The sequence below is a fragment of the Lissotriton helveticus genome, chromosome 7, assembly GCF_964261635.1.
Source record: "Lissotriton helveticus chromosome 7, aLisHel1.1, whole genome shotgun sequence".
NCBI lineage: Eukaryota > Metazoa > Chordata > Amphibia > Caudata > Salamandridae > Lissotriton > Lissotriton helveticus.
The window spans coordinates 1040829033-1040847405 of record NC_136068.1 but is presented as its reverse complement, the minus strand read 5'-3'; the positions used below and the strand labels follow the sequence as shown (position 1 = coordinate 1040847405).

Below are 18373 nucleotides of genomic sequence, written 5' to 3'. Positions count from 1 at the left end.
CTTTGGGAGTGGGAAGATCTGAGTTTTCTTGAGAGCTTCTGGGAGAGGCCTTGAGTGAGGGGAGCATTGACAATTTTGAGTATGGGTGAGAAGGCATTGAGAGAAAGATTTGATAAAGGACGAGGTTAAGACATAATCTTTATGACAAGAGACTTTGAGTGAGTTCATAATGTCAGTAAGAATTGAAAGAACACAGCTTTGAAGAATGAACATTATGGGACTCTACAGGAAGGGGTGGGCATAAGAGATGAAGTAGACGTGGTGTTGTTAATGCACTGTTGGATCTTTTGTATTTTTGTTACTGAAGAAGAGGTTGATGGCATTGCATTTTTTGTGGAGTGAGGGATAGGTAGGTCCTGCAGGGGTGTGACACAATGCTTGATATGTCACCGAGTGGGACGGGTATGCTCAGACTTGAGTCCCGTGCTCTCCACGCCACTGGAGTCAAGCTATCCTGGCTGATGACGGCTGAAACCGGTCCTAGGATGCTTGATTCCGGTCCAGGGAAGACAAAAAGCTTGGCAGTTCGGCTGGACTGTTCCCATGAGGCACAGGGTCAAGGCTGATTTGCATATGGCCATGTTTGAACTGGGGGGGTGTGGTGAGCACAAAAACGATGGATGTAGGCCCAGATCTCTGTACTTGGGTGAATGTATGACATTGTTCTGCATTCTGTCCATCCACTGTTGTTTTTGTGATTGTCTTTAAAGGCATTTTGTTTGTAGCTTCATTGATAGATTTTGCTTCAGCTGATGTGATGAGCAGTATGCATGTTACAGAGAGAGGTTTCAATGTTACGAGGTCATCTGGAGTTCTGTTTTCAATCTTTCTTCTTTCCTCTCTGTGAATTGGTCGTTTATTGTCAACAACACCTTTAGAGTACTAGGACTCTGAAGACTTTGACTTGTACTTACATGCTTTAATTGGGACATGGCTGTTCACATGTTTCCCAAAAATGTGTTGAAGTTGTTCTAAAGGGTGTTAGCATTGAACATGGATTTATTAGGGCGAGAGATGAGTAAAAGCATTATGTTGTCCATGGAAATTAATTTGAAGGGTCTGAAGGTGTGGGCTTCCCTTTGGGTTGACCTTGGTTTGTTGGTAGGATGCTGAGCAGGGAGACAGGATATAGTAACGTTGTTGGCCCAGTTCAGGGATATAACTGGGTTACATTTGGGATGTTGGTGATAGCGAGAAGACTAAGTCAAGAATGCGCCCTTTGGAGTGTGTTGGTTGTATGACATGCTTTACCAAGTTTGAGTGTGTTGATGAGGTTGAGGAGGGTTTCTCTTGTTTTGTTTTAGCTTGTCTGGGAGATTGAAGTCACCCAAGATGTAGTGTGGGCATGTCTGAAGGACAAGGCAGTGAGGAGATCTGAGAATTCACTAATAAAGTCCTTGTTTGGCCCAGGAGGTCTGTGGATGGAATAGAAGGTGGCAGTCTGATTTGCAGAGTGGTATGTGGCATGCCAGTAGCTCCCTGGAGTTGAGTGTTACTTGCATGCCTAGGATGCATGCCCAAAAGGACTTATGGATGATAGGGAAGCCTCCTCCCTTCTTATGTGTGGGTTCCACATGATGGATATTGTAATCTGTGGGAAGAAGGATGTCTAGAAGGTGAAGGTGAACCGTCTTTCTGTGAAAAAAGTACATCAAGCTTGAGACAGGCGATAAGGTCTGCGATGTTTGGAGGGTGGAGTACTGCAGAGTAAGCATTAATTAGCATGAGCTGGAACTGTGTTCTGTCGTTTGAGGGTGTTTGGTAGTTAGTGGGTGTGTATCAGGTTGGGTTGAATGCTATGCGAGTGTTTGCCCCATCTAGGTCTGATATGATTGTGGGGATTGGCAGAATGGGGTGCTGAGTGAGGCACATGATTATAGCTGACCGTGTAAGTTTCGGAGGAACAGGAATTCTGGGCATAGCCCATTTCTGTCCATATCAGGCCTTTGTCTGTGTCTGTCTTTTGCTGTGGACTCCCTGTTGATGGATGCCCTGAAGTGTTGTTTGAAGTAAGGAGAAGGTAGGTTGATGATTGGATGGACGGATGATGGCAAATGCACCGTAGTCACTTCCTGTGTAGATGGATAATGGGGAATTGCGTTCACTTGCCTGGATTCTTGTTTCAAAGATGGTTTTGGTGGGAAACCAGGTATCTTACTTCCTGTGCTGAAGCATGATGGGAAATACAGTGATGTTACTTCCTGTAGGGACGGACGGATGATGGGAAGCAGCGATGCCCCTTTTTGTGGAGATGGATAATGGAGAATTATTGATAATGATGGGAAATCACTAAAATACTGTGTGTCACCTTGAGTGTGAGTCAGATATTAGGTCCCATCAACAGGCTTAGTGTGCCTGCAAGCTAAGGGTGTAAGGAACCATGGTGTGTGAGCCGTCAGAGTGAACAACTTAAAAGGGTGAAGTTGTACCTCGGATCCACATGTAAGCTGCTTCTCTAAACACTCTTCATTCTTTAATCTACAGGAAAATTTCGCCAAGACATTCGACAGCTTTAAGATCATGTACACGGTGGGCTACTCCCTGACCCTTGGGACGCTAGTGCTGGCACTCTTCATCCTTCTGGGCTTCAGGTAATGGCGGACATGAGAACGATCGCTGCATGGAATCCAAGAAAGAGGGACAAGGGCTTTTCCAGCCACCTTCTCTCTGTGTTCAGCTGCTTCTTTTCTTTTCTGGTGCATGTCGATCAGTGTCTGGCTTCAGAGAGCAAACCCTCCTTTGAGGAGACTCTAATCAGTCGACAGCCCTTATTCTTCTACTCTAATGGCCTCTCAGCTCTTACTCCTCTTCTATCGCTCGGAACAGAACTAAGAATAGCACTCTGCACCTATGCCCCCTCACCTCTTACTCTTATACTTTTACGGCCTCTCAGCTCTTGCTCTTTTACAATTATGTCTACCTCACCTTGCGATCTTCTATTTTTATGCCCACCTCACTTCTTGCTCTTCTACTCTTATGCCCACTTCCCCTCTTACTCTTCTACTCTTATGCCCACCTCACCTCTTGCTCTTCTACTCTTATGCCCACTTCGCCGCTTACTCTTATGCCCACCTCACCTTTTACTCTTCTTCTCTTATACCCACCTCACCTTTTACTCTTCTACTCTTATGCACACCGCATCTCTTGCTCTTCTACTCTTTTGCCCACCTCACCTTTTGCTCTTCTACTCTTGTGCCCACCTCACCTTTTGCTCTTCTACTCTTAAGGCCACCTCACCTTTTACTCTTCTACTCTTATGCACACCGCATCTCTTGCTCTTCTACTCTTTTGCCCACCTCACCTTTTGCTCTTCTACTCTTGTGACCACCTCACCTTTTGCTCTTCTACTCGTAAGGCCACCTCACCTGTTGCTCTTCTGTTCTTATGCCCACCTCACCTCTTGCTTTTCTACTCCTATGCCCACCTCACCTTTTACTCTTCTACTCTTATGCACACCTCACCTTTTGCTCTTCTACTCTTGTGCCCACCTCACCTTTTGCTCTTCTACTCTTAAGGCCACCTCACCTTTTGCTCTTCTGTTCTTATGCCCACCTCACCTCTTGCTTTTCTACTCCTATGCCCACCTCACCTTTTACTCTTCTACTCTTATGCCCACCTCACCGTTTTGTTCTTCTGTTCTTATGCCCATCTCACCTCTTGCTCTTCTACTCTTATGCCCACCTCACCTCTTGCTCTTCTACTCTTATGACCACGTCGCCTCTTACTCTTCTACTCTTATGCCCACCTCACCTCTTGCTCTTCTACTCTTATGCCCACGTCGCCTCTTACTCTTCTACTCTTATGCCCACCTCACCTTTTGCTCTTCTACTCCTATGCCCACTTCGCCTCTTACTCTTCTACACTTGTGCCCACCTGACATTTTGCTCTACTGCTCTTATGCCCACCTCACCTCTTGCTCTTCTACTCTTGTGCCCATCTCACCTTTTACTCTTATGCACACCTCACCTCTTGCTCTTCGACTCTTTTGCCCACCTCACGCTCTTCTACTCTTATGCCCACCTCACCTTTTACTCTTCTACTCTTATGCACACCTCACCTTTTGCTCTTCTACTCTTGTGCCCACCTCACCTTTTGCTCTTCTACTCTTAAGGCCACCTCACCTTTTACTCTTCTACTCTTATGCCCACCTCACCTTTTACTCTTCTACTCTTATGCACACCGCATCTCTTGCTCTTCTACTCTTTTGCCCACCTCACCTTTTGCTCTTCTACTCTTATGACCACGTCGCCTCTTACTCTTCTACTCTTATGCCCACCTCACACTTTGCTCTTCTACTCTTAGGCCCACCTCACCTTTTACTCTTCTACTCTTATGCCCACCTCACCTTTTACTCTTCTACTCTTATGCCCACATCACCTTTTGCTCTTTTACACCTATCCGCACCTCACCTTTTACTCTTCTACCATTATGCCCACCCCACCTTTTGCTCTTCTGTTCCTATGCCCACCTCACCTCATGCTCTTCTACTCCTATGCCCACCTCACCTCTTGCTCTTCTACTCTTATGCCCACGTCGCCTCTTACTCTTCTACTCTTATGCCCATCTCACCTTTTGCTCTTCTATTCTTATGCCCACCTCACCTCTTGCTCTTCTACTCTTATGCCCACTTCGCCTCTTACTTTTCTACACTTGTGCCCACCTCACATTTTGCTCTTCTACTCTTATGCCCACCTCATTCCTTGCTCTTCTACTCTTATGCCCACTTCGCCTCTTACTCTTCTACTCTTGTGCCCACCTCACATTTTGCTCTTCTACTCTTATGCCCACCTCACCTTTTGCTTTTCTACTCTTATGCACACCTTACCTCTTGCTCTTCTATTCTTATGCCCACCTCACCTCTTACTCTTCTACTCTTGTGCCACCTCACATTTTCGCTCTTCTATTCTTATGCTCACTTTAACCTTTTGCTCTTCTACTCTTATGCCTACCTCACCTCTTGCTCTTCTACCGTTATGCCAATGTCGCCTCTTACTCTTCTACTCTGATACCCACCTCACCTTTTGCTCTTCTACTCTTATGCCCACCTCACCTCTTGCTCTTCTACTCTTATGCCCACTTCACCTCTTACTCTACTACACTTGTGCCCACCTTACATTTTGCTCTTCTACTCTTATGCCCACCTCACCGCCTGCTCTTCTACTCTTATGCCCACTTCGCCTCTTACTCTTCTACTCTTGTGCCCACCTCACATTTTGCTTTTCTACTCTTATGCCCACCTCACCTCTTACTTTTCTACTCTTGTGCCCACCTCGCCTTTTACTCTTCTACTCTTATGCCCATCTCACCTCTTGCTCTTCTACTCCTATGCCCACTTCGCCTCTTACTCTTCTACACTTGTGCCCACCTCACATTTTGCTCTTCTGCTCACCTCTTACTCTTCTACTCTTGTGCCCACCTCACCTTTTACTCTTATGCACACCTCAGCTCTTGCTCTTCTACTCTTTTGCCCACCTCACGCTCTTCTACTCTTATGCCCACCTCACCTTTTACTCTTCTACTCTTATGCACACCTCACCTTTTGCTCTTCTACTCTTGTGCCCACCTCACCTTATGCTCTTCTACTCTTAAGGCCACCTCACCTTTTGCTCTTCTGTTCTTATGCCGACCTCACCTCTTGCTTTTCTACTCCTATGCCCACCTCACCTTTTACTCTTCTACTCTTATGCCCACCTCACCTCTTGCTCTTCTACTCTTATGACCACGTCGCCTCTTACTCTTCTACTCTTATGCCCACCTCACCTCTTGCTCTTCTACTCTTATGCCCATGTCGCCTCTTACTATTCTACTCTTATGCCCACCTCACATTTTGCTCCTCTACTCCTATGCCCACTTCGCCTCTTACTCTTCTACACTTGTGCCCACCTCATATTTTGCTCTTCTACTCTTATGCCCACCTCACCTTTTACTCTTCTAGTCTTATGCACACCTCACCTTTTGCTCTTCTACTCTTAAGGCCACCTCACCTTTTACTCTTCTACTCTTATGCCCACCTCAACGTTTGCTCTTCTGTTCTTATGCCCACCTCAACTCTTGCTCTTCTACTCTTATGCCCACCTCACCTCTTGCTCTTCTACTCTCATGCCCACCTCACCTCTTGCTCTTCTACTCTTATGCCCACCTCACCTCACCTCACCTCTTGCACTTCTACTGTTATGCCCAAGTCGCCTCTTACTCTTCTACTCTTATGCCCACCTCACCTTTTGCTCTGCTACACCTATGCCCACTTCGCCTCTTACTCTTCTACACTTATGCCCACCTCACCTCTTGCTCTTCTTCTCTTATGCCCACGTCGCCTCTTACTCTTCTACTCTTATGCCCACCTCACCTTTTGCTCTTCTACTCCTATGCCCACTTCGACTCTTACTCTTCTACACTTGTGCCCACCTCACATTTTGCTCTTCTTCTCTTATGCCCACGTCGCCTCTTACTCTTCTACTCTTATGCCCACCTCACCTTTTGCTCTTCTACTCCTATGCCCACTTCACCTCTTAATCTTCTACACTTGTGCCCACCTCACCTTTTACTCTTCTACTCTTAAGGCCACCTCACCTTTTGCTCTTCTGTTCTTATGCCCACCTCACCTCTTGCTCTTCTACTCCTATGCCCACCTCACCTTTTACTCTTCTACTCTGATGCCCACCTCACCTTTTGCTCTTCTGTTCCTATGCCCACCTCACCTCTTGCTCTTCTACTCTTATGCCCACCTCATCTCTTTCTCTTCTACTCTTATGCCCACGTCGCTTCTTACTCTTCTACTCTTATGCCCACCTCACCTCTTGCTCTTTTACTCGTATGCCCACCTCACCTCTTGCTCTTCTACTCTTATGCCCAAGTCGCCTCTTACTCTTCTACTCTTATGCCCACCTCACCTTTTGCTCTTCTACTCCTATGCCCACTTCGACTCTTACTCTTCTACACTTGTGCCCACCTCACATTTTTCTCTTCTACTCTTATGCCCACCTCATCTCTTGCTCTTCTACTCTTATGCCCACTACGCCTCTTACTCTTCTACTCTTGTGCCCACCTCACATTTTGCTCTTCTACTCTTATGCCCACCTCACCTTTTACTCTTCTACTCTTATTCCCACCTCACCTTTTACTCTTCTACTCTTATGCCCACCTCACCTTTTGCTCGTTTACACCTATGCTCACCTCACCTTTTACTCTTCTACCATTATGCCCATCCCACCTTTTGCTCTTCTGTTCTTATGCCCACCTCACCTCTTGCTCTTCTACTTTTATGCCCAAGTCGCCTCTTACTTTTCTACTCTTATGCCCACCTCACCTTTTGCTCTTCTACACCTATGCCCACTTCGCCTCTTACTCTTCTACACTTGTGCCCACCTCACATTTTGCTCTTCTGCTCTTATGCTCACCTCTTACTCTTCTACTCTTGTGCCCACCTCACCTTTTACTCTTATGCACACCTCACCTCTTGCTCTTCTACTCTTTTGCCCACCTCACGCTCTTCTACTCTTATGCCCACCTCACCTTTTACTCTTCTACTCTTATGCACACCTCACCTTTTGCTCTTCTACTCTTGTGCCCACCTCACCTTTTGCTCTTCTACTCTTAAGGCCACCTCACCTTTTGCTCTACTGTTCTGATGCCGACCTCACCTCTTGCTTTTCTACTCCTATGCCCACCTCACCTTTTACTCTTCTACTCTTATGCCCACCTCACCTTTTGCTCTTCTGTTCTTATGCCCATCTCACCTCTTGCTCTTCTACTCTTATGACCATGTCGCCTCTTACTCTTCTACTCTTATGCCCACCTCACCTCTTGCTCTTCTACTCTTATGCCCACGTCGCCTCTTACTATTCTACTCTTATGCCCACCTCACATTTTGCTCTTCTACTCCTATGCCCACTTCGCCTCTTACTCTTCTACACTTGTGCCCACCTCACATTTTACTCTTCTACTCTTATGCCCACCTCACCTTTTACTCTTCTACTCTTATGCCCACCTCACCTTTTACTCTTCTACTCTTATGCCCACCTAACTTTTTGCTCTTCTACCCTTACGGTCAACTCACCTTTTTGCTCTTCTGTTCTTATGCCCACCTCACCTTTTACTCTTCTACTCTTATGCACACCTCACCTTTTGCTCTTCTACTCTTAAGGCCACCTCACCTTTTACTCTTCTACTCTTATGCCCACCTCACCGTTTGCTCTTCTGTTCTTATGCCCACCTCACCTCTTGCTCTTCTACTCTTATGCCCACCTCACCTCTTGCTCTTCTACTCTCATGCCCACCTCACCTCTTGCTCTTCTACTCTTATGCCCACCTCACCTCACTTCACCTCTTGCTCTTCTACTTTTATGCCCAAGTCGCCTCTTACTCTTCTACTCTTATGCCCACCTCACCTTTTGCTCTTCTAAACCTATGCCCACTTCGCCTCTTACTCTTCTACACTTATGCCCACCTCACCTCTTGCTCTTCTTCTCTTATGCCCATGTCGCCTCTTACTCTTCTACTCTTATGCCCACCTCACCTTTTGCTCTTCTACTCCTATGCCCACTTCGACTCTTACTCTTCTACTCTTATGCCCACCTCACCTTTTGCTCTTCTACTCCTATGCCCACTTCACCTCTTACTCTTCTACACTTGTGCCCACCTCACCTTTTACTCTTCTACTCTTAAGGCCACCTCACCTTTTGCTCTTCTGTTCTTATGCCCACCTCACCTCTTGCTCTTCTACTCCTATGCCCACCTCACCTTTTACTCTTCTACTCTGATGCCCACCTCACCTTTTGCTCTTCTGTTCCTATGCCCACCTCACCTCTTGCTCTTCTACTCTTATGCCCACCTCACCTCTTGCTCTTCTACTCTTATGCCCACGTCGCTTCTTACTCTTCTACTCTTATGCCCACCTCACCTCTTGCTCTTTTACTCGTATGCCCACCTCACCTCTTGCTCTTCTACTCTTATGCCCAAGTCGCCTCTTACTCTTCTACTCTTATGCCCACCTCACCTTTTGCTCTTCTACTCCTATGCCCACTTCGACTCTTACTCTTCTACACTTGTGCCCACCTCACATTTTGCTCTTCTACTCTTATTCCCACCTCACCTTTTACTCTTCTACTCTTATTCCCACCTCACCTTTTACTCTTCTACTCTTATGCCCACCTCACCTTTTGCTCGTTTACACCTATGCTCACCTCACCTTTTACTCTTCTACCATTATGCCCATCCCACCTTTTGCTCTTCTGTTCTTATGCCCACCTCACCTCATGCTCTTCTACTCTTATGCCCACCTCACCTCTTGCTCTTCTACTCTTATGCCCACGTCGCCTCTTACTCTTCTACTCTTATGCCCATCTCACCTTTTGCTCTTCTATTCTTATGCCCACCTCACCTCTTGCTCTTCTACTCTTATGCCCACTTCGCCTCTTACTTTTCTACACTTGTGCCCACCTCACATTTTGCTCTTCTACTCTTATGCCCACCTCACCCCTTGCTCTTCTACTCTTATGCCCACTTCGCCTCTTACTCTTCTACTCTTGTGCCCACCTCACATTTTGCTCTTCTACTCTTATGCCCACCTCACCTCTTACTCTTCTACTCTTGTGTCCACCTCACATTTTTGCTCTTCTACTCTTATGCCCACCTCACCTTTTGCTCTTCTACTCTTATGCCCACCTCATCTCTTGCTCTTCTACTCTTATGCCCACCTCACCTCTTACTCTTCTACTCTTGTGCCCACCTCACATTTTCGCTCTTCTATTCTTATGCTCACTTCACCTTTTGCTCTTCTACTCTTATGCCTACCTCACCTCTTGCTCTTCTACCGTTATGCCCATGTCGCCTCTTACTCTTCTACTCTGATACCCACCTCACCTTGGGCTCTTCTACTCTCTTGCCCACCTCACCTCTTGCTCTTCTACTCTTATGCCCACTTCACCTCTTACTCTACTACACTTGTGCCCACCTTACATTTTGCTCTTCTACTCTTATGCCCACCTCACCGCCTGCTCTTCTACTCTTATGCCCACTTCGGCTCTTACTCTTCTACTCTTGTGCCCACCTCACATTTTGCTTTTCTACTCTTATGCCCACCTCACCTCTTACTTTTCTACTCTTGTGCCCACCTCGCCTTTTACTCTTCTACTCTTATGCCCACTTCGCCTCTTACTCTTCTACTCTAGTGCCCACCTCACATTTTACTTTTCTACTCTTATGCCCACCTCACCTCTTACTCTTCTACTCTTAATGCCCACCTCAAATGTTTTCTCTTCTACTCTTATGCCCACCTCACCTTTTGCTCTTCTACTCTTGTGCCCACCTCACCTCTTGCTCTTCTACTCTTATGCCCACGTCGCTTCTTACTCTTCTACTCTTATGCCCACCTCACCTCTTGCTCTTTTACTCGTATGCCCACCTCACCTCTTGCTCTTCTACTCTTATGCCCAAGTCGCCTCTTACTCTTCTACTCTTATGCCCACCTCACCTTTTGCTCTTCTACTCCTATGCCCACTTCGACTCTTACTCTTCTACACTTGTGCCCACCTCACATTTTTCTCTTCTACTCTTATGCCCACCTCATCTCTTGCTCTTCTACTCTTATGCCCACTACGCCTCTTACTCTTCTACTCTTGTGCCCACCTCACATTTTGCTCTTCTACTCTTATGCCCACCTCACCTTTTACTCTTCTACTCTTATTCCCACCTCACCTTTTACTCTTCTACTCTTATGCCCACCTCACCTTTTGCTCGTTTACACCTATGCTCACCTCACCTTTTACTCTTCTACCATTATGCCCATCCCACCTTTTGCTCTTCTGTTCTTATGCCCACCTCACCTCTTGCTCTTCTACTTTTATGCCCAAGTCGCCTCTTACTTTTCTACTCTTATGCCCACCTCACCTTTTGCTCTTCTACACCTATGCCCACTTCGCCTCTTACTCTTCTACACTTGTGCCCACCTCACATTTTGCTCTTCTGCTCTTATGCTCACCTCTTACTCTTCTACTCTTGTGCCCACCTCACCTTTTACTCTTATGCACACCTCACCTCTTGCTCTTCTACTCTTTTGCCCACCTCACGCTCTTCTACTCTTATGCCCACCTCACCTTTTACTCTTCTACTCTTATGCACACCTCACCTTTTGCTCTTCTACTCTTGTGCCCACCTCACCTTGTGCTCTTCTACTCTTAAGGCCACCTCACCTTTTGCTCTACTGTTCTGATGCCGACCTCACCTCTTGCTTTTCTACTCCTATGCCCACCTCACCTTTTACTCTTCTACTCTTATGCCCACCTCACCTTTTGCTCTTCTGTTCTTATGCCCATCTCACCTCTTGCTCTTCTACTCTTATGACCATGTCGCCTCTTACTCTTCTACTCTTATGCCCACCTCACCTCTTGCTCTTCTACTCTTATGCCCACGTCGCCTCTTACTATTCTACTCTTATGCCCACCTCACATTTTGCTCTTCTACTCCTATGCCCACTTCGCCTCTTACTCTTCTACACTTGTGCCCACCTCACATTTTACTCTTCTACTCTTATGCCCACCTCACCTTTTACTCTTCTACTCTTATGCCCACCTCACCTTTTACTCTTCTACTCTTATGCCCACCTAACTTTTTGCTCTTCTACCCTTACGGTCAACTCACCTTTTTGCTCTTCTGTTCTTATGCCCACCTCACCTTTTACTCTTCTACTCTTATGCACACCTCACCTTTTGCTCTTCTACTCTTAAGGCCACCTCACCTTTTACTCTTCTACTCTTATGCCCACCTCACCGTTTGCTCTTCTGTTCTTATGCCCACCTCACCTCTTGCTCTTCTACTCTTATGCCCACCTCACCTCTTGCTCTTCTACTCTCATGCCCACCTCACCTCTTGCTCTTCTACTCTTATGCCCACCTCACCTCACTTCACCTCTTGCTCTTCTACTTTTATGCCCAAGTCGCCTCTTACTCTTCTACTCTTATGCCCACCTCACCTTTTGCTCTTCTAAACCTATGCCCACTTCGCCTCTTACTCTTCTACACTTATGCCCACCTCACCTCTTGCTCTTCTTCTCTTATGCCCATGTCGCCTCTTACTCTTCTACTCTTATGCCCACCTCACCTTTTGCTCTTCTACTCCTATGCCCACTTCGACTCTTACTCTTCTACTCTTATGCCCACCTCACCTTTTGCTCTTCTACTCCTATGCCCACTTCACCTCTTACTCTTCTACACTTGTGCCCACCTCACCTTTTACTCTTCTACTCTTAAGGCCACCTCACCTTTTGCTCTTCTGTTCTTATGCCCACCTCACCTCTTGCTCTTCTACTCCTATGCCCACCTCACCTTTTACTCTTCTACTCTGATGCCCACCTCACCTTTTGCTCTTCTGTTCCTATGCCCACCTCACCTCTTGCTCTTCTACTCTTATGCCCACCTCACCTCTTGCTCTTCTACTCTTATGCCCACGTCGCTTCTTACTCTTCTACTCTTATGCCCACCTCACCTCTTGCTCTTTTACTCGTATGCCCACCTCACCTCTTGCTCTTCTACTCTTATGCCCAAGTCGCCTCTTACTCTTCTACTCTTATGCCCACCTCACCTTTTGCTCTTCTACTCCTATGCCCACTTCGACTCTTACTCTTCTACACTTGTGCCCACCTCACATTTTGCTCTTCTACTCTTATTCCCACCTCACCTTTTACTCTTCTACTCTTATTCCCACCTCACCTTTTACTCTTCTACTCTTATGCCCACCTCACCTTTTGCTCGTTTACACCTATGCTCACCTCACCTTTTACTCTTCTACCATTATGCCCATCCCACCTTTTGCTCTTCTGTTCTTATGCCCACCTCACCTCATGCTCTTCTACTCTTATGCCCACCTCACCTCTTGCTCTTCTACTCTTATGCCCACGTCGCCTCTTACTCTTCTACTCTTATGCCCATCTCACCTTTTGCTCTTCTATTCTTATGCCCACCTCACCTCTTGCTCTTCTACTCTTATGCCCACTTCGCCTCTTACTTTTCTACACTTGTGCCCACCTCACATTTTGCTCTTCTACTCTTATGCCCACCTCACCCCTTGCTCTTCTACTCTTATGCCCACTTCGCCTCTTACTCTTCTACTCTTGTGCCCACCTCACATTTTGCTCTTCTACTCTTATGCCCACCTCACCTCTTACTCTTCTACTCTTGTGTCCACCTCACATTTTTGCTCTTCTACTCTTATGCCCACCTCACCTTTTGCTCTTCTACTCTTATGCCCACCTCATCTCTTGCTCTTCTACTCTTATGCCCACCTCACCTCTTACTCTTCTACTCTTGTGCCCACCTCACATTTTCGCTCTTCTATTCTTATGCTCACTTCACCTTTTGCTCTTCTACTCTTATGCCTACCTCACCTCTTGCTCTTCTACCGTTATGCCCATGTCGCCTCTTACTCTTCTACTCTGATACCCACCTCACCTTGGGCTCTTCTACTCTCTTGCCCACCTCACCTCTTGCTCTTCTACTCTTATGCCCACTTCACCTCTTACTCTACTACACTTGTGCCCACCTTACATTTTGCTCTTCTACTCTTATGCCCACCTCACCGCCTGCTCTTCTACTCTTATGCCCACTTCGGCTCTTACTCTTCTACTCTTGTGTCCACCTCACATTTTGCTTTTCTACTCTTATGCCCACCTCACCTCTTACTTTTCTACTCTTGTGCCCACCTCGCCTTTTACTCTTCTACTCTTATGCCCACTTCGCCTCTTACTCTTCTACTCTAGTGCCCACCTCACATTTTACTTTTCTACTCTTATGCCCACCTCACCTCTTACTCTTCTACTCTTAATGCCCACCTCAAATGTTTTATCTTCTACTCTTATGCCCACCTCACCTTTTGCTCTTCTACTCTTGTGCCCACCTCACCTCTTGCTCTTCTACTCTTATGCCCACCTCACTTTTTACTCTCTTACACTTTCTTATTTCACAGATCCGGGTGTCATGAAGGAATCAGGATTGACGCTGCCAGCTCAATCTGTAAAAAAAACAAAAAGATTGGTCAAGTTAAAAAAAGAACCAAAAGTTACGGTGTAGTAATAAAAAGGCACAAACTAATGCAGCCAAATGTCTAGTTCATGCACCTTGAGAAGTTCTAGATTCGCGGGGATCTGTATAATGGTCAGGGGACTGCCGTAGAAGTATGTTTGATGGTGGGCAACAGGCTCTGCTCCTGACATGCACCCCGGGGTCCCAGAACTCCTTATGCGCAGGCTGTGAGACAGAAATAAACATCTAGATACAGACTTCTTTTACACCTTTTCTTGAAATGCAAACTTGCATAAGTATGGAAAGCAAGTCAACAACCCTTACATATTAATCAGAAAGGGTGAATTTACAGGTCTCTATAAGTATCACAATGAATGATTTTTGCCAATATTCTGTAAAGACTGTTCAGCAAGTATTAGAAGGGCACAGACTAAGCGTAACCCCTCCATAGAGCTGACCACATGAGTGAAGTGATTTTAACATCCCAACTAACAAATAATGGCTACACATTCACAAGTCTCTGCACATAATGTGTCTAATGTGTAAAATGAACCAGGAGACCTCATCATTAGGTTCTGCATTTGACCATGATTTAATGACATCATCTCTAGAGCCCTAAGGGCACCAGGCATCTTTAAGCCATGGCGTAGGCAGGTGGTTGAAGGATGGCGTATGCATTACTTCTGTCACTGCATATGGCAAAGTCTTTTAACCAGTCGTCCTTTTTGGGGTGGTCTTTCTGCACCCGTTCATGGCTATTCACTCTTAGCTGCCAGTAACGCCAGCGCTACAGATCTTCTCGTCTTATGTGGAATCAACTTAACATATCATAGCAAAGTGATTAGGCCCTGCCTCTCCAATCTACTTCCTGTGATGTCACACATAGTAAGTCTATGTCTCTAATCTACTTCCTGTCAAATGCCAGGTAGTTCTCTTGAGACTTTCTAAACATGGTATGATGCTACCGATGAAAAGACAAACTCCTGCTTTTTAAACTAGCCTAAAAAAACAGCAGGCCAGGTAGGCTGCTTTAAAGCTGAAAGAGACTGGTGGCGTGAGAAACTGCTTGGAAACTGGCGGGGTACAGGTTGAAGATGGGAGTGAGTGACATTTCTCACGAGCTCCCATAACTTCAATTTTGTGTTTACCACAAATATGACATGCTTTTGCAGTACATCAAGCCAGGCTGGGTTTGTCAAAGAAAACCGACTAACACGTCAAACTACATCTATGTTCTAGCAGTGATCATGTGAGAGGTATGTGTGGAACTGTATGTGGGGGGCACATTTCATGTGGTCACCCCCTTCTCTGGTGTCTCATCTTCTAATTCGCTCTCCAGTTGGATTCGGTGCCACCAAGGGAACTTGAGTTGTGACCAAAATCTCTGCCCTGAACCCCCAAAATACTACTTGAAGGTTTAGGGCTTTGGTTGCTACTAATGCAGTTATGGATTTTACAAATCTCCAGAGGAGGTTTGGGCTCTTGAATATATATGATGACCCTTGAGATCAGCCGGGGTCCCCGCACCAACAGCCTATACATGGTTTTTGTGGTACAAAGGTGGTCTGTGTCCATAAAGGGCCAGGGCGCCGCAATCACACACTGTAACCCGAGAATGTATGTCAGACTGGTGATGTCAGCTCACCTTTCTCTCCCTCCTTGCCAACTCTTTCACTAAACCATCTTCTATTACCCGCACTCCTCCATGACAATCGCTCCTCAAACTGCCTCAGAGGGTTACGTGCTGTAGCTTCTAGACTTCCCTTGCTACTTATGTGTGACATTAGTGGAACTCTCTGGCCGTGTCCAGGCTGCAAGTGCCTTCTCCACTTTGTGGCTATCCCCCTTCTTGGCTCTTCCATTGCCCCACATGTCCCTGCCATGAGGCATCCCAAAGACACTGGTCTGGCACTTCTTCTTCCAATCCGATGGCCTACCAGCCGCCCTACTATATTATTGATGCCAGTTATTGATGCTGCATCTGCCATGCTGTTGGTGGTTTCACAACCACCATCAGCTCTCCTTTTTCTACCATGCAAACCACTTTCTATGCACAAGTACATGAGCCCCGATGATGTTCAGGAGTGACATATCAAGCACCACCCGAGAGGATGAACACTGCTCTTACTGTTGGTATAGACAGATGTTCATTGTTACTCAACTCATGTGTCTCAATTTATTGACCTCAGAAGATTGGGAAGGCTGAGTGGACCCACCAGGATTTGAACCTGTGACCATAAGGTCAAATACAGGTCCCTACAGTGGACGCATTAGTCCACTAAGCCACACGACCTGGCTGTTACTCAACAGCCATTTTAGCACCAGTTGCATTACCAAAGGACATGTCCCTGTGTTATGTAAGCATGAGAGATTACATGATTTGCTCAGAACCACGGGATGTTGATCCCGCCCTGAGATTCAACACTGATTGCCCAGACCAAAAGTCACCTTAAACTCACCCTTTATTTACAGTTAGCTCTCTCTTTTGGCAAGAAGTTCCTCCTTCTCCACCAAAGTTCACAAGCTAAGGCACTGTTCCAGACCCATCTGTCCATCTCAACCCGAGAGGTGGAGCCAGTCTTTTGGGAAGTAGCTTGTTACTCTGATGCTGGTTAGCCTATTTTTGACACTCTCCCAACCATGCCCTTGCAACGGGTGTTCATTGCAATCATGAGCTTCCTTCCGGGCTATAAAGTGTCCCCCATTTGTTCACAGTAGGTTGACCACTCTTACCTGGCCTTTTCTATTGGGCCTCTGTCCCATGGGTGGCATTACCCATGACTTTTCTCCCAAAGGTATCCAGGACTTTGTACTGCTTGTTTTCCTTGTTTATTGTATCTACCTATTTTTACCCCACTGTTACCCTCCCCTCCTGAATCTTTTGTACACACCCTTCAATCTTGTAAAGCGCTCTGATACCCTCACAGGTCTGGTTCGCACTCTATACAACTTTAAAATAAATACATAAAATAAATAAATACTTGATCCTTTTCCTCCTGTGCTCCTTATCTGGAATTGTTCAACTGCCACCCCATGCCACTTCACCTGCAGGTGGTTACTTTTTTACCAGTTTAACCTCTGGCTCCCGTTGATTAATTGAAAAGACTGCTATCTTCTGTCCCTTTACCAAAGTGCTAAGGAGTTTCTTGACTCAGTCATCCCAAAGTAGCCTTGTACCACCAAAGAATGGTGAGTTTTTATATATGCATTTGGAAAAGACCCATACCACAGGCCAGGAGGTAGCTAGGTAGAGACTTGTGAATACTTATTCTCTCTGTTGTGTATCTGAGACCCTAGATCGATCGCCATGTCTGGACGAGGAAAGCAAGGAGGCAAGGCCCGCGCCAAGGCCAAGACACGGTCTTCCAGGGCCGGGCTCCAGTTCCCTGTGGGCCGTGTGCACAGGCTGCTCCGGAAGGGAAGCTACGCCGAGAGGGTGGGCGCCGGTGGCCCCGTCTATCTGGCTGCAGTGCTGGAGTACCTGACCGCTGAGATCCTGGAGCTGGCTGGCAACGCCGCTCGGGACAACAAGAAGACCCGCATCATCCCCAGACACCTCCAGCTGGCCATCCGCAATGACGAGGAGCTGAACAAGCTGCTGGGCCGAGTCACCATCGCCCAGGGAGGAGTCCTGCCCAACATCCAGGCCGTGCTGCTGCCCAAGAAAACCGAGAGCCACAAGGCGCAGGGCAAAGCAAGCAAGTAAAGGCCCGCAGACCCCCGTGGAGACACACCCTAAACACATCGGAAGAGGTGTGGCGCCGCGGCCAGGGCGACTGACGCTGGAATCTGGGGATCAAGGTTCGATCCCCGGCTCCGGCGGCAGGTTAGCCCAGCACCATGTGACTCTGGGCAATAGCTTGCTTAATCTTCCCGACGGCCCCCAGCGCCTAGAGACCCTTACGGGTGATTGTGCGCTTTACAAATGTGAATTATTATTATTATTATACGTACAGTGTAGTAGCCATGCATCTCGATAGCCTGATGACTTCAGGGCAGTTAATCACCTAACCTGTTATCTTTTCCCTTTTGCAGATTTTTCTGATTATTGGACCCTAAACTCCCGTTCATTTTTTAAGTCATTCTGCACACAAGTGCAGCCATGGAGAACCTCTGGAGGGACCCCTTTGATTTTGGGGATCTCCAAGCAGCCCTGTAGCTACCTGAGCTGGTGAGCTTGGCATATTTTAACTTGGAACAGGGGCCCATCTCAGAAACCCTGACTTTAATGTGGACTGACTTGTGTACAGAGTCGATTCTTGCCCTTACCGCATCAGGGCCACCCCTTGACACAGCGTGATGGAAATGCAGCAGTAGTATGCTATGGGCAGTGCCAATAGAGCTACAGAGCAAGAAATGGC

General features: G+C 46.8%; 1 protein-coding gene across 3 annotated transcripts in view; it reads left to right on the top strand.

Annotated features, from left to right (window-relative positions):
• LOC144769658 (glucagon receptor-like) overlaps nt 1–18373 on the top strand; it is a 641797-nt gene that overhangs the window by 439850 nt on the left and 183574 nt on the right. For all 3 annotated transcript variants that reach the window (XM_078653833.1, XM_078653834.1, XM_078653832.1), the window contains exon 6: nt 2485–2591. In XM_078653833.1, coding sequence (XP_078509959.1) covers nt 2485–2591 — 107 coding nt within the window. The remainder of the gene's footprint in view (nt 1–2484; nt 2592–18373) is intronic.